General features: G+C 37.1%; 4 protein-coding genes across 5 annotated transcripts; 3 read left to right on the top strand and 1 right to left on the bottom strand.

Annotated features, from left to right (window-relative positions):
* Positions 1–1,588: 1,588 nt before the first annotated feature.
* On the top strand, positions 1,589–5,456 carry LOC126789294 (vacuolar-sorting receptor 6-like). Its single transcript, XM_050515423.1, has 12 exons — positions 1,589–2,041; positions 2,716–3,408; positions 3,487–3,575; positions 3,703–3,772; positions 3,948–4,031; positions 4,113–4,189; positions 4,278–4,359; positions 4,438–4,520; positions 4,703–4,766; positions 4,878–5,006; positions 5,127–5,230; positions 5,331–5,456. Exons 1-12 carry the CDS (start codon positions 1,741–1,743, stop codon positions 5,445–5,447), a joined length of 1,893 nt encoding a protein of 630 aa, XP_050371380.1. The 5' UTR covers positions 1,589–1,740; the 3' UTR covers positions 5,448–5,456.
* A 3,690-nt stretch (positions 5,457–9,146) lies between these two features.
* LOC126788067 (protein PLASTID TRANSCRIPTIONALLY ACTIVE 14) lies at positions 9,147–13,778 on the top strand. 2 transcript variants are annotated; one of them, XM_050514026.1, is made up of 13 exons: positions 9,147–9,287; positions 9,391–9,549; positions 9,862–9,999; positions 10,181–10,306; positions 10,473–10,601; positions 11,238–11,327; positions 11,423–11,573; positions 11,975–12,084; positions 12,645–12,716; positions 12,818–12,923; positions 13,029–13,226; positions 13,314–13,356; positions 13,457–13,778. In XM_050514026.1, the coding sequence occupies exons 1-13, from the start codon at positions 9,231–9,233 to the stop codon at positions 13,533–13,535; spliced, it is 1,458 nt and encodes a 485-aa protein (XP_050369983.1). In that variant the 5' UTR covers positions 9,147–9,230; the 3' UTR covers positions 13,536–13,778. The 2 variants fall into 2 exon arrangements, with proteins under 2 accessions (XP_050369983.1, XP_050369982.1); XM_050514025.1 differs by having other exon boundaries at positions 9,385–9,549.
* A 328-nt stretch (positions 13,779–14,106) lies between these two features.
* LOC126788329 (uncharacterized) lies at positions 14,107–16,601 on the top strand. The gene is made up of 3 exons (XM_050514304.1): positions 14,107–14,287; positions 15,713–15,934; positions 16,303–16,601. The coding sequence occupies exons 2-3, from the start codon at positions 15,723–15,725 to the stop codon at positions 16,388–16,390; spliced, it is 300 nt and encodes a 99-aa protein (XP_050370261.1). The 5' UTR covers positions 14,107–14,287; positions 15,713–15,722; the 3' UTR covers positions 16,391–16,601.
* A 333-nt stretch (positions 16,602–16,934) lies between these two features.
* Positions 16,935–19,741, bottom strand: LOC126786929 (pentatricopeptide repeat-containing protein At3g57430, chloroplastic-like). The gene is given in 8 exon segments (XM_050512883.1): positions 16,935–17,237; positions 17,239–17,394; positions 17,396–17,866; positions 17,869–18,148; positions 18,150–18,442; positions 18,659–19,165; positions 19,545–19,654; positions 19,729–19,741. Coding segments are annotated over 8 exon segments (2,133 nt in total).
* Positions 19,742–22,840: the final 3,099 nt, after the last annotated feature.

Raw genomic sequence — 22,840 nt, 5'->3', positions numbered from 1 at the left:
CTAGGTTCCAAACTTTTTTAAAAAAATAGAGGCATTTCTTCGTTGTTTTTTGAGTTGTCACGTATCACGTATGAACTTAGTGTGTCACCTTTTGGTTCATCACATATAGCTCATCTTATGCACTAAACATACTGGTCTTCATCGCATCGATCAGGGGGGAAGGAAAAATGATCACTTGTAGTATTACAGATCACACATTTATGAAAACTAGCTATATCCATACTACCATCACTATTTGGAATATGAATCATAGAATTAAACGGATTTGGCCCAGTCAACTGAATGCATGAAGACCTTAAAATTGGAAGAGAAGAGAAGTATTGATTTTGCTATGTAGTACAGTAGCACTTCAGCAATTGGACATATTGTGATGTATAGACTTCACCAATCAAGTTGACCAAAGATTACTTTGCCCAATGAGATTGAGCAGAGAGGAAGAATTTGTTAAATCCCTCCAATGGTGATCTGCATAATATGTCATGTATTTTAAATTTTCTCGACCCTTTAAACACTCTAACCTGCCCTGTAAGGTCATCTAGTTTCCTTTGACCTTTCAGAGAAGACTTGAGGTGTAGATATATATTAGTCAAGTCTTCCTTATTCTTATTTTCCCCTGGTTGTTAGTCTCATAGTCTCACCGCTCCTGAGTTATCTCAATCCAAACTCAATTGTTAAAGGCATGGAACATGATTCTGCTCAGGGTAATCATAAGAAATTAACAATTTGAGTGTAAATTGGGGTTGATATTTAGTTTGGTTACATCTCAAAACATCATGCAAGCATATATTGATGGAGTGGCACCTAACATTTAAAATATAATGTGCTTGCATCATTGTGTTTTTATATGTATCATATCAATATTAGCATGAATGCTAAAAGTCTTCCGTTGGGATATCATATAGTATAAGAGTAGTTTAACTGCTAGTGATTCCGATTTTGCTTAATAAGGTGTACTTGGATTGTTGAATCTTCAAGTCATCAGAGCATGTTAAAGCGAGTAGATTCAGTTTCAAAGACGAACAAAGCTTTATGGTTAAGTATGTTATCAATTAACATAAAATTAGTAGAAGCCAATGATTGGTTGTCACTGGCTTGGTATCTCCTTATTTGGATTACTTTTCTTCAAGTGTTTGCATTATCTGTCGTCCTAAAAAAATTAGTGTTTGCATTATCTTTCCGACGAATTTCTTAGTTCTTGAGAAGTTTCTCTTACACGTATGATCGAGCGATTAGTTTCACCTTTTAAAATCAAAATTTTTAACTGTGAGTATAAGTGAATGTTTCTTTTACAATCCACAACCGATCAAAAGCTAATCACACACATGGTGACCAAGATAATAATATGATCATGATGAGTTCTCTTCTCTTACCTTACCTTCAAAACTGGAAGAGAAGGATAACGCTCTAAACAAACAATAAACAAAACGCATGTTTTTACCATTAAACAATTAAAAAAACACTTAATTCCAATATAAATTTGTATGTGTGGCTTTCTTCCTCTCCCATTTCCTACGTAGTACCGATGACTTCGTCTTCACAACCCTTCTCTCTCACCTGTCGTTCCCTTTACGTTACAGCTTTGAGAGAGAGAGAGAGCTAAACCCCTTCTCTATAAGACAAACAAACCTCTGGAAAACCCACCAAACCAACCTTTCTTATTATCCAATTCTCCACTCTCCCACCAGTACAAAACTCATCGCAGCAAGATTTTGTAGCTTATGATAATCAAAGCCTGACTGCATGGATTTGCTATCGAAGTTTACGTTTCTACTTGCGGTGTTGGCTGTTCTTGGGCACCATGTTGGTGTTTATGGAAGGTTTGTGGTGGAGACTGGTAGTATTAAAGTTCTGTATCCAATGGCTCTGAGGGGTCATCATGATGGTGCAATTGGCAACTTTGGTCTGCCGGATTATGGAGGCTCCTTGGTAGGTACTGTGGTTTATCCTGAGAAAGGGTCTACTGGGTGTGAAGCTTTTGAGGGTGATAAGCCTTTCAGGTCTCAGATGTCTCGCCCCACTATTCTTCTTCTTGATCGTGGAGGTAAGCCAATTCTTCTATCTGTAATCAATCTCAAATGTCTTAAATTACCATGCTTTTTTCTATTTTGTGTTCTTAATGGGCGTCTGTTTGTTTCTGTAATGAAGTCTATGGGTAGTTAATTTCTGGTTTGAGTTTTGATTTGATTTGATTCTAATAAAGTAAACAAATTTAGGAATAGGGTGAATGTTATTTTTGGTTTTCTTACAGTTTGGAGAGTGTTCAGGCTAGGATGAGAGTAATTCTTTATCCGGTGAATTTGGAATTTAGCATCTTTACATGTAGATTGCTCTCCTTTTCCTCTGTTCTCAGATTTACAAAAGTCAATTACTTTAAAGGCTTTGCCTTTTTATATACTTTCAATTCCACTGTGCCATACTGCCATAGCACCATCCCTCTTTTCCTTTTTACCTCTTTGGATGATTTTCTATTTCCATTTGACATGCAGAAGGATATGTTCTTAGTTTTATTTCTTCAAGTTATGATCTTTGTTATTGACATTCATACTGGGATGATTTGATTGCATTAGAATTCAATAGGCTTGTATGCAGATTGTTTGATAAGATTCACCCTCTTTTAGCTGTAAAGTGATAGATTGATTCAAAGAGAGAGTTTTATGTGTCAAAATATGCTACAGAGATTGTCGCTATATGTTTATTGCCTTACTTCTGGTGTAGGTTGCTACTTTGCTTTGAAGGTGTGGAATGCTCAAGAGGCAGGAGCTACAGCCGTTTTAGTGGCTGACAGTGTTGAAGAGCCTCTAATTACAATGGACTCGCCAGAGGAGAGTAAAGATGCAGATGGTTACATAGAGAAGATTGGAATCCCATCAGCTTTAATAGAGAAATCATTTGGTGACAGCTTGAAGGATGCTGTGAAAAACAAGGAAGATGTTGTGGTGAAACTTGACTGGAGAGAGTCAGTTCCCCACCCTGATCAAAGAGTTGAGTATGAGTTCTGGACAAACAGCAATGACGAATGTGGGGCTCGCTGTGATGAGCAAATGAGTTTTGTCAAAAACTTCAAAGGTCATGCTCAGATTCTTGAGAAAGGGGGTTACACTCTTTTCACTCCACATTACATAACCTGGTATTGCCCTCAGGCTTTTGTCCTTACCGCTCAATGCAAGTCTCAATGTATAAACCAGGGGAGGTACTGTGCACCAGATCCGGAGAAAGATTTCGGAGAAGGGTACCAAGGCAAGGATGTGGTATTTGAGAACTTGAGGCAGCTTTGTGTGCATAGAGTTGCCAAGGAGAGCAACCGGTCATGGGTCTGGTGGGATTTTGTGACAGACTTCCATATCAGATGTTCCATGAAAGAAAAGCGTTACAGCAAAGAATGTGCTGAGGATGTCATGAAATCACTTGGTAAATGCTTTATATGTGATTTCTGTATACTAATAATTCTTGTTTTGCATGTCAGCTGATACCTTTATTGTGCAACAGATTTGCCTACTGACAAGGTTAAAAAATGTATGGGCAATCCTGAAGATGATGTGGAGAATGAAGTGCTGAAAGCTGAACAAGAAATCCAGGTCAGCACATATATTCCTTATTGGTCGTTCAGTGTACAGGAAATTCCTATTTCAAATTCACATACAGCGTAAGTGGACTGACTTTAGTACACTTTCTGAATGTTGCTTCACATTTTTGGTTATGCAGGTTGGTCGAGGTTCTCGTGGTGATGTTACCATCCTGCCAACATTAGTAATTAATAATGTTCAATATCGAGGTTTGTACACACTTATGTGTTGATTACTGGTTTCTATGCGTTGATTATAAACCTCCTGGCCTATTAACGTTTTTTTTTCTCTTCATTCAAGATATTGACATAATCACTTGATAATTGATATCACCTTATGCATTTACTGTATGAGAATGCTGAAGTTAAGTTTATTAATCTGAAGGAAAATTGGAACGAACTGGTGTTTTAAAGGCAATATGTGCTGGATTCAAGGAGACAACTGAACCTCATATCTGTTTGAACGGGGGTGAGCCTCTCTTGATATTTGGATAATGAACTAATGTCTTTTGCAGTTGCTAACTCCTAATCCACTGTGTTATTTCAACAGATCTTGAAACAAATGAGTGTCTAGAGAGAAATGGTGGCTGTTGGCTGGACAACCGAGGTAACTTAACTGCTTGCAAGGTATAAACACTTCCACAATTCACTTTTATAGTTGATGCCACCTCTGAAAGAGATATTAACTGCAACGGATTCAATTCTAAATTTTCAGGACACATTTCGGGGTAGAGTTTGTGAGTGCCCTGTAGTGGATGGTGTTCAATACAAAGGCGATGGATATACATCTTGCGCTGGTAAAATATTCCCCTTTATTGTGACCAATATAGCAGCTTTCGCCAATAAGTCTATAACGTTTACTCGTTTCTGGACAGCTTTTGGACCGGCAAGGTGCTCCATAGACAATGGAGGTTGCTGGTCAGAATCTAGAAATGGAGTAACTATATCTGCTTGCTCAGTTCAGTGATCTTTCCTTCCCTCTTTTCTCACTGTGTCTTTGTGCTTCTTGAACTGTTTTTCTTTTCCTTATCACCTAACTTATTAGCCTTTTAGGAGAGCTCAGTTACAGCTTAATTATCGAAATCGTTTCCCTTCACATTTTTCTCACCAATCAATTCTTTTATCTTTTTTGGTAAATAGAATTCAGAGTTATCTGGCTGCAAGTGTCCACAAGGATTCAAAGGGGATGGTCATCACTGTGAAGGTGATTCTTACTTCTCAGTGTGACTGTCGAAGAATGATTTTCCCCAACTTGAATTTCAAGGTCTCTGTAATTCATATTTCATTGATTTCAATCTTTTGGGTTGTGCATCAGATATTGATGAATGCAAGGAGCGTAGCGCTTGTCAGTGTGATGGCTGCAGCTGTAAGAACACTTGGGGTGGATACAACTGCAAATGTAAGGGAGGCCATCTTTATATAAAGGAGCAAGATACTTGTATTGGTAAGTGATGATCACTAATTGGTTAATATATATATCCAGAAAGACTTCAATCCATATCATTACTCGAACAATTAAAAATGCAAGATGTGTGCTGACTTTTGTTTATCTATTGCAATGCAGAGAGACAAGGATCAAGATTTGCGTGGTTCATAACTTTCATGGTTCTTGCAGCTGTGGCTGGGGTCGGCTTGGCGGGTTACATATTCTACAAATACAGGCTTCGAGTAAGTTTGAAATGCTCCTTTGAACACCTCTATGCCCACTGTGGTTAATTTGGATGCTAAACTACATAACCTTGCTAACACCTCTCACTCTCACCTGCAGTCTTACATGGACTCTGAGATCATGGCTATCATGTCACAATACATGCCTCTAGACAGTCAACAGGCCAATCGAGTCCATACTGCCGAGGTAGAACCTCTACGACAAGGCTCAGTATAAGACTATGAGGTAACTACTTTGGACTTCATGAGCATTCTTACTTGCTTTTGAGATGATTTTAACTGGAAAATCTTCCTGCTATCTGCAGAAACAAAATCCAAACAACCTTTGATATTTAAAGGGCATACATAAGAGGGACAGTTCATAGTTCTATGAACATGCTTCCTGTGGATACTCAACTACCATTAGATAGCTCATAAGTAAAGCAGGGAAGGTCCAGTTCGATACCAAGCACCAATTTAGGAAGAGTTTGTGATTATATACAGGACTTTCTTCACATTATCACATAAACACTTTTATGTGTGTAAATAGAAATGCTGAGATGTAATTTTGTTGGTTGAGGAGGAACATGGATTTTATGTAATCATAACACGAAAACAAAGCAGAACTGATTAAACAAAAGACAAATTGTCAAACAAGATTCTGCTTGCCATTTATACGAAAATATATTATGGAAAAATGTGGCTCTTATAAAGGCATTTGAAAATGCAGTTAGTAGTTTACTCCACTGCAATTTCTTTGGCATCACTCTTTAGATTTGGCTTGGTATGTAATTCAGTCCTATAAGTAATAGAATCCTTCCAATCAAACAGAGCTATGAAATTCTTATACTGCAGGGACATTTTTCTTAGTACAGTTCATACATGTACAATTCATCGTATGCCCTTTGTTGCTTCGTTGCAGGTTTAAATTGTGACAATTTTACAGAAGCAAAAGGAACATGATATTAGTTTTCACTGAGTGCATGAATTCAGTGCATTTATAACAACATAGATAATCAAGACATCAAAATGGTACATTGTAATTCCCTTTTACAATTAGATGAGATATTTGAAACAAACTAAAACTAAGTTCTGCACAACTCTAGTGCTCTACAAATGTATAGTTGATTTTAGTTTCTATTTAGACTAGGATTAAAGTTTTATAGAATTATTGTGTTGCATCAAATTCATATAATCTTGATGAAGTTGACCGCGCTATATGAGTTTGTATTTTTATAAAATTTGAAGGAATTTCTTTTTTCACTCAACACCAATTGTAATGCTTATTTTGACTCATAAAACTCACAAAAAATGAAACTCACAGAAAATGAAAATGATTACCAAAATGAGTCAAACTGTTATATAAATACGCACCACAGTCAAACCGCTCCAGAACTTGGGAGAATGAAATCAGTACAGAAAGCTCAGCGACTCTTCTCTGTTGCCCCAAAACCCACCATCACCCAACTCTCATTTCCCTTCTCCTCTTCTTCAACCATTGCTTCAATCACTTCATCAAAACCAATCACCCGAGCTCCAACTCAAACTCAAACCCAAACGCTAACCCAGGACGAACTCACGAACATCAACCTCCTGCTCCCACGTCTCTGCCTCTCCGACCACCTCGACACCGCAACCCACCTCACCATCACAGCCCTCCTCACAAACCCACCTATCCACTCCATTTCTCTCTCCGTCCTCATCCACTCCTTCACTTCCCAACCCGACATGGCCCGACCCATGTCACTCCTGACCCGACTCCGCCACCACCCACCTTCCCATTCCCATCTCACACCCATCACCACCATGCTCATCGCCTCTTATCTCAGGAGGAAGAGACCCAGAGAGGCCCTCAAGATGTTCAACTGGATGGTGAGGCCTGGCTCCCCTGTTGTGCTTGATGAGAGGGTTTGTGGGGTTTTGGTTTGTGGCTTTTGTAGGAATGGGATGGTGCTTGAGGCTTTGAATGTGTTGAGGGCAATGCTGGGTGCGAATATTGTGCCGGGGTTTGGTTTGAGGAAGTGGGTTTATAGGGGTCTGTTGAGGGATGCTAGGATTGGGGAAGCATTAGAGTTGAATGAGGCTTTGGATTTTGTTCTGGATAGTGAGAAAGGTGGTGACTCTGAAGATTTTAGAAAGGTTTTTGCTTTATTGGATCATATGATTGCTAATTGGAGAGAATAGATCAGGCAGTAGTTGAGAATGTAGAGCACGCTCAATGTTTAGAATAAATCTTATAATGAAGCTCTGGTACGAATGTCCGAATGTGTTCCTGGTTTTCTGTTTAGAGATAAAAGGATCGTTTCTGATGTATGATCTGTTCCTTTAGAATTTTGGGTATTCTGTGTATCATTTCAGTTGGCGATTCTACAGCATAAACTATTTGTTCACTTGTCCGTTGTGTAATGGAAGCCATTCCTGTGTGATTTCAGAAATTTGGTGTCAATTTAATATCTTCCGTTTTAACAGATTATAGTGAAGAACAGTATTGAATATGAGTTTGTGTGCCTAATGTATGCCTAAATTATTAAGTCTCAACTAATTAACTTTGACAAAAATACTAGATTATATATTCCAGCTGAGGTGCTGTGAAGTATTTCATTTTGTTTTTCTAAGTGTGAAAGTATGTGTAACTCTGATTAATATTTTGATTTCCTCTGCTGGAGTGGAGTTTTTTTTCATATGATATTAAAGGCTATCTTCTATAAGATATGATGTTGGTCTATACCCATGCTGGTCTTCTTTTGTATCTGTGCTCTGGTTTATCACTTATATACAATAGAGCTCGATGTGTTCAACTTCAACATCATTGCCAAAGCAGTGTCTGGAGCTCATCTTACATCAAACGAAAAAAATTGTATCCCAAATCCCAACCACAGATCCGAATTCCGCAGTTGAAAACTTGGAGAGATCAAGGTTTTTCAGTGTCCATTCCCTATTATCAACATCCTAAACACCGAACCCTGATGACGTGACCATCAAAGAAACCAGCTCCGGGATTACAAAGGATACCCTTTGATTAGTCCCCAATGAAAATGGAGTTTCTTTTGCCCCGTATTTGATTTGGTGCTCTGAGATGCACACTTTCAAGTTCTTGTACATGCTTTAAATATACGGTGCTTGAAGTCTTGAACCGAGTACCCCTTTCCGGAAAGCTCACGTGGAGACTGGAGATCATGTATGAATACATGTCCAAGAAACCAGAGTTGTGCCAATTGTTTGATAAAGTAATGAGGCTTCAGTTTTATATAGTAGTTAGTGAACAAAAGGGGTTCGAAGAGTATGAAGGTTTTGAAGACGTGAAAAAGCTTATGGATGTATGAGGGGGGCGATATAGAAGTGTCATTGCCAAATTAAAGTAGTGTTAGTGTAACCACATTCAGGGAATGAATTTCAATTTGCTAAGTGCGGTTGTTCGTGCTCCTATCTAAATATCAAGGTCAGTGTAACGTAGCCTGTCATGGTAAATATTGACAATAACCATGGTCACGATTCATGAGTCATGAAGTTCTTTTCCTCCCAACATGGTGCATATATTCAGATTTATGCACATCTGGTGTACATATATACTTCAATATACTGACCAGAATCTTGTTATTCTTTTATATAAATTTCTAGAAATTATCCATCCTTTCAGTCTTGTTTAGTCATTCTCACTAATTTGATCCACATATTTGTACAATCGTAAAATTTTTGTTTACAATTGTAAAGCATGTAAATGAGGATATGCTTGACAGCTTGAGACAAATCATATCACAAGCTAATACAGTATATGCGTGACGACAAATGGGAAAAAAAACAATTTGAAGTGAAAGTGCTCGTGAAAGTGGGAAAAAAATAAAATTACAAACGATTTCTTACTGCGAGTGTAGCGTTTAAAACAGAGGAGACTGTCATGGTGGATAACGTTGTTGTCTAGTTCGTCCTTCACTTCCAACACCTTGCTCAGTTGCTCTCCTGTTGCTTCGCTCAAACATGTTGCATTCTCAATTCTAGTACTACTCTGTCTCTCTTCTTTCCAATGGCCTCTTCTCTTCCACTTCATCACCCCTCTCGCTGCCTCATCTCCAATCCACAGGTCCCATCTCTCTCTCTCTCTCTCTCTCTCTCTCTCTCTCTCTCTCTCTCATTTCCATTTTCTTCTTCTCCTTATTGATGATGTGTATTTGAATAAGTTGCAGGGCTTCATCTATGGAGGCTCACCAAGACCCAAATTCTCATTCACCACTAAAGACACAGACAAAGGCATTCGCATTCAACCCCTTAAAGCCAGAGCAGCCACCGAAGCCTCTCCATTTCCTTTGCTTCAGTCTCCCCATGCTGAAGAGTCTCTCTCTGAGGTCATTACCCATTTCCAAATCACATTTAAGTTCTGTTTGGCTGCTCAGGAACTTAAAGAAATGCAATTTAAAACTTCATAGTACTTTAGAATTCATCAAAGTTTGTTTTTTTTGATGAAATGTTTCGACTTTCATTATGTTTAGTTGTAATTAGCCATACAGTTTCTTAGTAGCTAATGTGAATTGTGTTCTTAGAAGACAAGAACAGCATGTTATGATTTTGGACTGAAAGATGTTTACTTTCAAAGAGAACTGGTTTCCTTTGTTTAAATCTCATTGCTAAAAGCTTATCCATGTTCTTAATGTCTATAGTTGGAGCCAGCAGATCCTGATTTCTACAAGATAGGATTTGTTAGAAGTATGAGAGCTTATGGAATTGAATTTAAAGAAGGCCCCGATGGGTTTGGAGTTTATGCTTCCAAGGATGTTGAACCACTTCGCCGCGCTAGGGTGAGTTGTTTTCTCTGTTTTTATAGATAATCTTTTGCAGTTTCTAGAGTGTGCTGGCAATACAGTTCATTAATAATTGGGCCAATGCAGTTCAGTGTTTATGATTGAACTCATAGTACTAGTTCTTAATTAAGTTGAGTTTTTGATGTTAATGTAGCTTAATGCTTGATCAATTTAACAGGTGATAATGGAAATTCCACTAGAGCTGATGTTGACTATAAGCCAAAAGCTGCCATGGATGTTTTTTCCAGATATAGTTCCAGTGGGACATCCAATATTTGATATCATCAACTCAACTGATCCAGAGGTATCTGTATTATGTTATACCTGTTCCATTCTGATCTATTTTCTCATTCACTTACCAGAAAAACTGACATTGATTATCTATATCCTTCAATTTGGTTTATTTGAAATTAAATTCATTTGAAAGATGGAATGACATTCAACTTTTGTTGCCTTCGTCTTGGTGGCAGACAGGTTGGGATCTAAGGTTAGCTTGCCTTCTTTTGTATGCATTTGATCGGGAGGATAACTTTTGGCAGTTGTATGGTGATTTTTTACCCAGTGCAGATGAGTGCCCCAGTCTGCTTTTAGCTAGCGAGGTGAATGAACTAACAGCATATATATTTTTCATTGTCCTTTAAAAAAAATTCATTGTAAACTTTCTTCCTTTCTTCAATTTTTTTTGTTTTGACTAGATTCAAGATTAGATCAATACACATTACAGATGTATCTATCTGCTTTGACTTATACTATAAGACCAAGAGCTTTTTTTTAAGGGGATAGACCAAGAGCTTTGACATTCTTTGAGTCTAAATCATTTACTTTTGAGGCGAAACATAGACAAAACTAAAAAAACATTCAGAAGGCCAACTTTATAGTTTACCCTTCTTGTAGATACCCTTGTTTTAAGTATGATTTGCACCTGTGGCCTTGAGTTTGCCTAGTGATGCAGACATATCTTGTAGCTATAATGTGGTATTCTAGAATGCATCTCATTGTTTAGGTCATTCCTTTTTATTATCTTCCTTGAAATCATGTGGTGTCATATTGGATGCTACTGTCAGCTCCTCTTCTAATGGTTGGTTGGAGGAGGAGGAGAAGAAATGACATGAACATGCATATCTATCACTGCTTCAAACTTTTTTATATTCATCTTGTAGCTTTTCACTTTCGAGGTTCGTGAATAATTATTCTATGTCAGGTTTTTCTTTAATTGTGCTTCATATATGCTATAGGAGGAGCTTTCAGAACTACAGGATCAGAATCTTGCTTCAACAATGAGAGAACAGCAACGCCGAGCTCTGGAATTTTGGGAGAAAAATTGGGTACCCAGCAACACCTGTTCTGCTTTTCATTTCATCCGTGCCAGTTGAAGTGACTACCCTCTTTTAACTCATTTTGCTTATTGTTTGTGTATCAGCATTCTGGTGTACCCTTGAAGATTAAACGCCTCGCTCGTGATTCTGAGAGGTTCATTTGGGCACTGAGTATGGCACAATCACGATGCATTGGCATGCAAATTAGAATTGGTGCACTTGTTCAAGACTCCAATATGCTAATTCCTTATGCAGGTCAGTTTCAGCCTTTTAACCTCTTCTTGGTTCCATGTATTATTTCTTATATTCATGAATTAGATGAAGAATTTTCATTGAGGAGGTAAAACTAAAACTTATTCATCCTTAAATTTTTATTATTCTATGACATACCTTTGTCCACCATTTTGATTTGTACATAATAGATAGATGAAGATAATGAAATTTTTTACTGAATGAAAAAATTGTGTCTGAAATCAATTTAATTTAAATTATTCTAAAACCATCCATTATGAAGATATGCTTTCTCATTGTTACATTGTATTGTAAGAACCCTGTGTTGTATTATGTACATATAAATGGATCATCTAAGCTTTAATTTAAGCATGAGATTTTGAAAATAGATGGCTTTATAATAATAATCAACCCACAATTTTCAGACATGCTAAACCATTCCTTCCAGCCAAATTGTTTTCTCCATTGGCGGTTTAAGGATCGTATGCTTGAAGTAATGATAAATGCTGGACAACGGATTAAGAAAGGTGATGAGGTAATTGTCCTATATTTTGTAATTTTGATATGAAACTCAGCTGGAAATAGTGAAGCTTTCAAGTGGTCTTACATTAAGGCTTTAAGTAATAGCAAAAGTCAGAAAGCTGATTCTTTGAGAAACTGTACTGGAAAAAGAATGGAAACATTTGTAAGTTTGCTGTCTGATATTCTGACTGAAAAACCCTGAATGTCCATAGACATGCCTGCAATCCATTAACCAAAGTTTCCTATTCTTTGATTGAGTTGAAATTTGTAATGTAGAGTATATTAGAAGCTGAAAAATATAACTTTTTATGATAAAGAAACTAATCCTTACCTCTGACAACTCTTGTCATGCCTCAAGAGACATGAATAACTTGTGCTCGCATAGTACTGTCACTACTGTGTTTTGGGCAGATTTTGTTATCCACATTGGTTATACTTTATTTTTTTCAGTAATGTCTCACTTCCTTCACTAATTTTTTTTATCATGTAAAAAAATATGTCCTTCGCTATAACATTTTAATGTCGCACACCTATATGAATATGGTCTGCTACTAATTTGATGAATGTTCACAGATGACTATTAATTACATGAGTGGACAACAGAACAACATGTTGATGCAAAGATATGGGTTTTCTTCATCTGTGGTAATTTCGTATTGGCTATACTTGTTCAGTCATAGAAGCATTATGGTATCATTTGTAGTATATCCAATGTGTCATTTATCTTTTACCTGGCTTGATTGCAGAATCCATGGGATGTAATCCCATTCTCTGGAAATGCACGTATTCATTTGGATTCCTTCTTGTCAGTATTCAATATCTCAGGACTTCCCCAAGAATACTATCATAACAGTATGAGTCATTCAGATTCTTTTACTGCTTTTGTTCTGTATTGATTTGTACCTGATTAAACTAAGTATCTCCGTAGTTTAAAATACCTGTAAAACTTTGTAACAGATCGCCTATCTAGTGGAGGGGATACTTTTGTCGACGGACCTGTCATTGCAGCAGCAAGAACATTGCCTACTTGGTCAGACGGGGATGTTCCTCCAATCCCAAGCATGGAAAGACGAGCAATAAAGGAATTGCAGGAAGAATGCAGGCAGATGCTTGCCGCATTTCCCACCAACTCTAAGGAAGACCAAGCTATCTTAGGCAAGCCTACTACGTAAATTATCATTTCTGTGAAATTTGTTTCTTGATGTTGAAAAATTCATGCTTGCCTTCGTCATATCTGAACAGATTCTATGCCAGACACTACTAGGACGCTTGAAGCTGTGATCAAGTATGCAACTGTTTTCCATTCCATAGCTTTGTAGACTTGAAATGTAGGGGAACTCTTAGTACTGCATTTATGACTTAATTGCTTGTCTGGACTTGTGCAGATACAGATTGCACCGGAAGTTGTACATTGAGAAAGTAATGCAGGCACTGGATATATATCAAGAAAGAATATTATTCTGATAAAGTTTGAGACATTTAGAAAAGCTAGGAAATTTTGTTACTTCTAATTGATCCAAACTCTGCTTCAGTTTATGGAAGTTCAGGCTAGAAAAGATGAGTGGTTGCAGAGACTAAGCATTTTTGACATCTCTTTTGTTTCAAATTGTGTCGGATTAAGTCAACCTGTACAATGTGAAGAACTATTGTGGCAGATAACAAATAACAGATAGGAAACGTTTTAAATACAAAGGGAAGATACCTATACGAACCCACCATATAAAGCTTGAACACATAAAGGATGGAGATCGATTTAGATAAGCTATAGGCTATCTATACTCTGATTGTGGGTGTTCTGACCTTCCACCAATGCATCTAATTCATATCAAAATAATAATGTGGAAGATATAAGGGCTTATCAAAGCTCATAACTAAGGTCTAATTGTAGGTTAACCATTCAATCCAGAACTTCCCATATATTCTATAAAAAACAAGCTGATTCTCGTATAGAATTCTGATTTCTACATATTAGTAAACACATGAAAGGGAAACAAAAAAAAAAAAGGAAAGGAAAAAGAAGTTACCAAACGGGGGCGTATTTGCTATTTAAAAAACTAATTTCAAATAATTCAATAGGACGCCGACCGAAACTAAACACATACGCCGACCAGAAGTGTTCCCTGAGACTGATATAGCTCCACCTCGTTCCATCGCAATCATCGTATGCCTTAACAACGTTGTCTCACTAGTCATCTCTTACTTACATTAGTATCAGGTATCTCACTCCTCAACGCACTCTTTGTTTCTGTCGGTCCCATAGTGATTCTCTGGCTTTTGTTTGGTTGGAAAAGTAGCGAGGAAAGAGTGTTAAGTATCAGTTTGATACAAGGACATGACTTTATCTGTAAAAATCAATGGGTTTTTGGGTTGCACACCAAGTGTTCGATGAAATGCCCCAGTGAATACATAAGCACAGTTTCAGACCCTTAAGTTTCATTTCGGTATCAAAGTGTTCCGCTTTAGATGATATGGTAGTGCCATTTGCCTTACATGGTTCCTTTAGCTGTTGTAGCCATTCAAAAAGGTAGTAAAGAGAGTTTTGGGTACTGATTTTGAGGGCATGAATGAGATTCTGGTGTTTTGGTGATGGCTCTTGTCGTAGGATTTGGTTTGGGTGAAGGAGGAGCTTTGTTGCTAGTTTGGTTTGCGTTGTTTCTGTTCCTTTTGGTTTTCGGTTTTCCATTAGCAGTCAAAGATTTGGAATGGTTTGGGACTTGTGAGTGACTTCCACATTTGAAGTTGTGTTCTTTTTCCAAGATATTGGGCTCTTATTTTTTTTACGGGTTTTGTTTTATTCGTTTTGAAATTGGTCGTGTGAATGTTTGATGTCTATCAATGTGTTATGAAATTAAATTTGGATGTTTTCATTCCTGTTGCTTTTCATATCTGAGTTTCACATTTGAAATCTCTGAGTAGTATGAGGAAGCATCTGCATACTGAACTTTGTTTTGTTTTGTCCTTACACTTATTGAGAGTTTGGGTTTCCTGTCAATGTCGCCTTATGAGTTTGATTATATTGTTTAGTTTCGGTGATCCAAGTTCGAGAATGTGTTACTTTATTTGGTGAAGGAAGTTACTTTCTTCTTTTATAACGTGATTGTTTTTCAGTTAGATTCACTAAAGTTTGATTGGGGTTGGTTGTGTTTGTTATGTTATATGAGATACATAATGCCTTTTGTGTTAGGAAGATATGTGGGAATTTTGGGGTGGGGTAATTTTCTGGAATTTCCCGAGTTGGAGTTTTGGTAGAGGTTGATTTTGTTTTGGATTTATTTGATGAAGGTCTGTTGGGTTTTGGTTCTTTTTTATCTGAGATAGTAACTGTAACCTTACAAGTGATTTTGTATGTGTTATTTCCTTTTTTTTTAACACAGTAATCAAATATTGAGTGTTTGGCAGGATTATACTTTTCTTTAGGCAAGTGAATCATTTTGTAATTGTTATGTGTATGTTTATGTGATCTGCACTTATAGATGGTGCATTTTTGTTTACTTCTCTTGTGAAACCTCTGAAAGGAAATTGAGATTATGAAAGAATTAGCTCGCAATGTGGTGCTGCCTTAGAAGCATTTTTCTGTTATAGGTAAAATACTGTAGTAACCCTTGAAAGCTGAAAGTTTTTTTTGTCTTTGAATTACAAAGGCAAAGTGAGATGGCAAGTCTAAAGAGCATTTTGAGTGTGGCGGTTAATACTGGGGTAACTGAGGCTAGGGCAAGGATATTCGGGCATATGCTCAACCCCACAGGCCTGAAGTCTGCGCATAAGATTCTGCGTAAGAAGCTGATTGGGGAGAAAGTTGCCCAGTGGTACCCACATGACATCCGGAAAGATGACCCCCTAGTCATGGAAGCTGAGGAAAAAGAGTATGCTCTCTTGCTCATCTCATTTGCTCTATTATCTATCCATTTGCTTATGTTTCAATCTCGTATAAAATTACAAAGGAACGTTGTAAAATTTCATTATTAATGGCGTTGCATTGTAGAAGGATGAGAATAATACATCATCACTACAATCGAGTTACAGATTAAGAGGAAGCATGATAATGGTTAGGTTATAATTTAATGTCTTATCACTTTCATGGTGTCTGCATTATACAAAAGAGTCAGCCTCTTGATTCTGCCACCAACTTTATATTAAGAAATCAGTTTTCCTCTCTTTTTTTCCCCTCTGATTTGAATAGAATTGCTCAGTAGCTTATAGTCTTGATTCATCTCCACTTGCTACCCTGCAGGCGCACCAACAAGCTTGAAATATTAAAGCGTCGAGGAAAAGGACCGCCCAAGAAGGGTCAAGGAAAGCGTTCTAAGCGCAAGAGCTAGTATTTTGACATGTTGAAGTTGGTTCTTGAATGGTGTTTGAATAAAGAGACCACTAGGATTTGAACTTTTGATTAGTTTATTTGAAAATAAATTCAATTTTTGCTGTCCCAGTTTTTTTTAAACAGTGGTACCAGTTGTATGTGGAAGGATATATATATTGTTTCAGACAAATTTTTCTATATTCAGAATGCTAAATTCACCCCATCTTCAGTTATCAACAATCAATAGTATAATTTATGTTCAGTTGCTCTGTTAGTAATCCTGTAACTCAAAATTAAATATGAAAGTATGAAATCATACTGAGAAGTAGAATATCTTTTTACCTTTCTTTTCATGAAAGTATCCTGCTGAACTATCTGGAAACATATTGGCATTGGCTATAATGTTCAGAACTCATTAAATGAGTAAAAAAACTCTAAAATCATCTCTTGCCTAGCCATGGGCCATGGCTATGTGCCTCATACTTCTTCAAGACGTTTTGAAAACTCCACAAATTCTGACATGGTACCAAATCTTGAAGAAAAATGTGAATAATACTTTTGCTCTACCAATAATCTCTACATGAACAATTTCCATTTCTAAAACGATGGAACCTTCTTACATCTCTTAAAATGATATCTCTGTCCAGCATCTTTGAGATACATTTCGCTGCAAGATGGCAGTCATTACAGATTCTAAGGTTCTTGGCAACTTTAATGGTAGTCCCTGGACGGGTGTTGAGGAGGCCGAATGCCATTGCCAGTTTTTCGCTGTGCCCGCAGAGTAAAGTTTCTTTCTCTTCCTCATCAACATTGTGAAGTACACAAGAAGTATCAGGCACATAGCCTTCCTTTTTCATCCTTTCTGAAAAGGGTTAAGAGATATTCATGCAGCTGCTCACTTTGTGGATGCGACAGATCCCCTGCCAAAAACTTATGAACCTCATCTTCAAATTCAATCCAACTACAACCAGGCTCTTTTCTCACTCCCAGTTCCTTCATTTTTCTACGGACATCCATAGCCTTTTTCCCAAAGTCCAGAAGATGAGTACATATTAGAGAGTAAAACATAGTGACTAGCCACATCAGGCTCCAGCTGCAGGAGATGATTAGCAGCAATCTCTCCAATCTCTACATTTTGGTGAAGTCGACAAGCGCCAAGCAAGCAACTCCAGGCACCTGCTCTATCAAACTTAGAAGGCATGGTTTTGACGATTTCATATGCTTGCTCCACGCTACCAGCCCGACCAAGCAAATCCACAACACAAGCATAATGGTCTGGTGCAGGCTCAATCCTGTGGTCTTGTTTCATCGTGTGGAACAAATTCAGACCTTCATCTACCATCCCAGAATGACTACAAGCTGCAAAAATGGCTATGAATGTAACTTCATTAGGCCTTTTCTCTTTGTTCCATCTTCCTTCATCCACCATATTCTTAAAGAGTTCTAAGGCTTCCTCTCCTCTTCCATGCATGCCATAAGCCATAATAAACACATTTTCCAGGTGATCACATTCTTTACCGGCATCTGATTAAACATGGCCTTAGATAAATCTAAGCAGCCACATTTAGCATACATGTCAACTAGTGCACTACCTACAGCTATATCTAGTGCCAGCAAATGTCTAGTAGCATAAGCATGAATCTCTTTCCCTTTAGCCAGTGCTGATAATACAGCACAACTAGGAAGAAGAGTCATAAGTGTTATAGTATTCGGCTTAAGGGGAACCCTTCTTTCATTATCATAACCAGTACCACTGGTATCCTTGTTTTCTTCCACACTGCATTTCATATAGCAGATTAAGGGCGTCATCATGACGTCCGGAAATAACATAACCAGTGATCATGGTGTTCCATGATACAATGTATTTTCCTTCCATGCTGTTAAATATAGTCTCTGAAATTCCTGTTCTCCCCATTCTAGAGTACATATCCATAAGTCCATTTTGCACATACCTGTTCTTTTCCAGACTCCTCTTAATCACAAAACCATGGATACTTTCCTTCCCCGAGAATGCGCTAGACCGCATACATGGAAGGAAATTGAACAGTGGAGAATAAGAGAAAAAGTAACTCTATATTCGATTCTCTATCAATTACATCAGTTTAACAACATTATATACAACAATGAGTCAAACTACTTTCCTTAATTTAGGAAAAAGCAACAGAACAAACTTCCTTAAATCAAGGAAAAAGAACAAAAAGAGAGGAAGCATGAGAACAGTTGTATCCTTGTCTGCAAGGTACAAGGAGTAGATACCTAGAACAAATTTCAACACGCCCCCTCAAACTGGATCAAGAGGATTAATTGATCCAAGTTTGGAGAGAAAATTCTGAAATCTTGTAGAGGGTAAGCCCTTAGTGAACATGTCTGCTATTTGATCTTCACTGCAAGTGTACACATTTTGAATCACCTTAGCCTGCACTTGATCACGAATAAAATGACAATCAATCTCTATGTGTTTGGTCCTCTCATGAAATACTGGATTTTTTGCAATGTGTATGGCATATTGATTGTCATAGAACATGATCATTGGCATAGAACTCTTGAACCCTAATTCAGAAACAAGGGCCTGCAACCAAATTAATTCACAGGAAAGCGAGGCCATTGCTCGATATTCAGCTTCTGCACTTGATCTTGCAACCATAGCCTGCTTTTTGCTCCTCCAAGTGACTGCATTACCTCCAACAAACGTGCAGAAACCAGTTGTGGACTTTCTATCCAAGGCATTATCTGCCCAATCAGCATCAGTATATCCCAGAATATCACAATGACCATGATTTTTCATAACAATACCCTGACCAGCAGATCCCTTTAAATAGCGCAGGAATAACCATGGTCTCTTCTGCTGATGAAGCAGCAGCTTGAATTTTGAAGTACTTTATCCATGCTGGTATCTGACACTAAGAACTGCTATCTAGAATCTAGATAATGAATTACAGTGATGGTTAGGGACATAGGAGCTAATGATTAGCTTTCTGTCATTTAAGCAGTTCCAGGTAGTTCAATAACTGGAGTATGAAAACTATCTTAAGTATGACTATGAGATATCGCTGGAATGCACAATGTTTGGATATGGTTTTGCTTGCTTCATAGGTTTACTTAGTGGGGAACTTAGTTGTGCTTGTAAAGTTGTAATCAAAAGTTTTGAATGAGCCTAATCTTCATGAGTTCCAATTCGTAAACGCCTCCAGAGCATGTTCCCAATCCATAAACTGACACAATTCATTAATTTTTGAATTCCAGTAAACTTCGTCTCTCTCAATCACTCCATGAAAGTCTATCTCTACATTTTCCACACAAATTGTCAAGGGCATGAATCATTTTCCCCAAATTCAAGTTGTCTGGTGCTGTATATACCTGTCTGAGCCATTTTAATGTTGGTAGTAATGTGTCATGGACCTAGCCATTTGGTTGGGTATTGGTAAAATGTGAACATTTGGCAGTAACTTCATGTAGACATGTAGTCGACTGTGCTCATGGCATGTTCTGAACTCTGCTCCACCGAAAGATGCTAGTCAGAATAAGTGAAGTGGCCAACTCTGGTCTCTTACTATATCAGCAAAGGGTTAAAGTTTGGTGCAGGCCTCATCATTTAGCCCGCAGATCCGATAAGTCCACAAAGGTCCACAAGCCCGATGGGCTTCTATCCGGCCCGGCCCGCGAGAATGTCTGCCAAAGCCCGCTTCAGTGAGTAGAGGGTCATGTTTAGTTTAAAAGTGTGAAACCCGGCCCGGCCCGTAAAAGCCTGCAAAATAATAAAATATCATACATATATATTCTATTAAGTTTAGAATATAAGTATCGCATTATGAAGAAACTATATCAATAAAACTTCTCGGAATCAATCGACACCAGCCGATATGATCGGTATATATATTTAGTAACCCTGTAAAAATTTCATCTAATTCGGGCCTCGTCTGACCGTCAGAATATATGTTAAATTGAAAACACCACTAATATGTCCTAAAAGATGACCAATTACCAAGATGCGAACGTTGTAAACTGTTTGCATATCTAAAATCACCTAATTGTTGTTACTGGTCATGCGCGGTCGCACCGAGGAAACCCATTTGGCGAATGCCCGGTCAATAGGGTTTTAATATGTCAAAATGCCTCTTTTTTTTGTTAACTGTAGGTACGAACGGTCAAACTATGTTCAAAAGGACGAAATTTTTATGGGATCCCTAAATATATATACCGATCATATTTGTTGGTGTTGATCGATCACATTTCGAACTGGAGTTGTTGATTGCCAAAGTACCCACTAATATATCATAACCTTTATATTAGATTTAGAATAAAACTATCGCATTATGAAGAAAACTATCGGGATCAATCGACACAGCTGATGTGATTAGTATATATATATTTAGTAACCCTATAAAAATTTCATCTAATTCGGACTTCGTTTGACCGTCAGAATTTTCGGTAAACAAAAAACACCACTAATATGCCCTAAGGAAAAACCTATTACCAAGATCTGAACATCGAAACTCATTTGCATATCTGAAATCACCTAATTTTTGTCATCGATTGTGTGTCATCCCACCGAGGAAACCCATTTAGCAAAGCCTCGGTCAATGGAGTTTTAATATGTCAAAACACCTCTTTTTTGGTTGACTGTATGTATGGACGGTCAAACCATGTTCAAAACAGATGAATTTTTTACGGAATCCCTAAATGTATAATTAATCACATCTTCTGGTGTCGATTGACCATATTTCAAACTAGAGTTGTCAATCGCCAAAGTGTCCACTAATGTATCATAACCTTTATATTAGGTTTAGAATAAAACTATTGTATTATGAAGCGACTATATGAAAGAAACTTCTCGGGATCGATCGACACCAACCGATGTGATCGGTATATATATTTAGTGACCCTGTAAAAATTGCATCCAATTCGGACCTAGTTTGACCATCGAAATTTTCGGTAAACCAAAAACACCACTAATATGTCATAAGGGAAGAGCCATTATTAAGATGTGAACACCGAAATCTGTTTGCATAACTAAAATCACATAATTCTTGTTACCGATCGTGCATGGTCTCATTGAGGAAATCAATTTGGCAAAGCCCCAGTCAATGGAATGTTTTTCAAGAATTCTTTTATTGTTCGAAATTCTTATAAGAATATTATGTTTTTTTCTTATACAAGCCCGCAAGACCCGGCCCGTAAAAGCCTGTAAGGCCTGACCCACAAAAGCCAACAAGACCCACTTTAGATGGGCAGGCTTGAATTTTCATATTTGTGAAAACATTTGTCCCGGCCCGTTGACGAGCCTTGGTTTGGTGGGTTCATCTTTCTGGTCTTTTTTAATTCTCACTCTCAAACTAAAATTTCGGTGAGAATGGAAATATCGAGGGTTTAAAAATTGAAAATTTTGAGAAAATATCGAATTTTAAAATAATTGAATAAATTGATGGAAATGTTTTTATAAAAACATGAAAATTTTGAATAAATTTTTGAGAGATGTTTATTTGATCAATTGTCTACTATATTTCATAAGAAATTATCATATAACCATTAATCTCTAGTGAGTTGTAGTAATTTGAGATGAAACAATTGTCGTAAATTATTAAAAATATTATATATATATATAGTCACTATCTAGAGTGAAGCTTCACTCTGAAATTACACAGTGAAGTTCCAATTTTGGCACATTTTTCGGTCAAATTTTTTCACCATAAGCGATTCAATATTTAGGTATGTTATTCAAGATCATCTCTACAAAGTTTCATCTAATTTAACAATGGTTTAAACTTTCAAAATTGAGATATACACTAATGGTTCACGTTGAACATTTTTTATTCATTCATTGATTTAATCTAATTTAAATACCTTAACGATGTCCAATATGTATACAGTCTCTATCCAGAGTGAAGATTCACTCTAAAATTACAGAGTGAAGTTCCAATTTTGGCACACTTTTCGGTTAAATATTTTCACTATAAGCGATTCAATATTTAGGTATGTTATTCAAGATCATCTCTACAAAGTTTCATCTAATTCGACAATGATTTGGGCTTTTTAAATTGAGATTTACATGAACGGTTCATGTTGAACATGTTTAATTCATTCATTGATTTAATCTAATTTCAATACCTTAACGATGTTCGAATTAGATGAAATTTGTAAAGATGATCTTGAATAACATACCTAAATATTGAATCACTTATGGTGAAAAAATTTAACCGAAAAGTGTGCCAAACTTGGAACTTCACTCTGTAATTTCAAAGTGAAGCTTCATTATGGATAAGGACTATATATATATATATATATATATATATATATATATATATATGGTTAGGAACCCAAAGAGAGGTTATAGGTCATCACGCCTTATATACATATGATACATTAGCCATGAAATTACATAAGTGATTTAGAACCACATAGAAGATCTATGAGGTACAAAATTTTCACTATTTTCATCATCTGCTTAAGTAGAACTCTGGTCGAATATATC

The sequence above is a fragment of the Argentina anserina genome, chromosome 3, assembly GCF_933775445.1.
Source record: "Argentina anserina chromosome 3, drPotAnse1.1, whole genome shotgun sequence".
Classification (NCBI taxonomy): domain Eukaryota; kingdom Viridiplantae; phylum Streptophyta; class Magnoliopsida; order Rosales; family Rosaceae; genus Argentina; species Argentina anserina.
This window is presented reverse-complemented; position numbering and strand designations above follow the sequence as displayed.

What these genes read in the sequence shown, in the direction of transcription:
- LOC126789294 (XM_050515423.1), top strand. Translation starts at nt 1,741, where the DNA reads ATGGATTTGCTATCGAAGTTTACGTTTCTACTTGCGGTGTTGGCTGTT. An exon ending in TCTTCTTCTTGATCGTGGAG is followed by an intron (nt 2,042 to 2,715) that starts GTAAGCCAATTC and finishes CTTCTGGTGTAG; the next exon opens with GTTGCTACTTTGCTTTGAAG. An exon ending in TAATAATGTTCAATATCGAG is followed by an intron (nt 3,773 to 3,947) that starts GTTTGTACACAC and finishes ATTAATCTGAAG; the next exon opens with GAAAATTGGAACGAACTGGT.
- LOC126788067 (XM_050514025.1), top strand. Translation starts at nt 9,231, where the DNA reads ATGGCCTCTTCTCTTCCACTTCATCACCCCTCTCGCTGCCTCATCTCC. An exon ending in TATGCTAATTCCTTATGCAG is followed by an intron (nt 11,574 to 11,974) that starts GTCAGTTTCAGC and finishes CACAATTTTCAG; the next exon opens with ACATGCTAAACCATTCCTTC. An exon ending in ACGCTTGAAGCTGTGATCAA is followed by an intron (nt 13,357 to 13,456) that starts GTATGCAACTGT and finishes GGACTTGTGCAG; the next exon opens with ATACAGATTGCACCGGAAGT.
- LOC126788329 (XM_050514304.1), top strand. Translation starts at nt 15,723, where the DNA reads ATGGCAAGTCTAAAGAGCATTTTGAGTGTGGCGGTTAATACTGGGGTA. An exon ending in ATGGAAGCTGAGGAAAAAGA is followed by an intron (nt 15,935 to 16,302) that starts GTATGCTCTCTT and finishes GCTACCCTGCAG; the next exon opens with GCGCACCAACAAGCTTGAAA.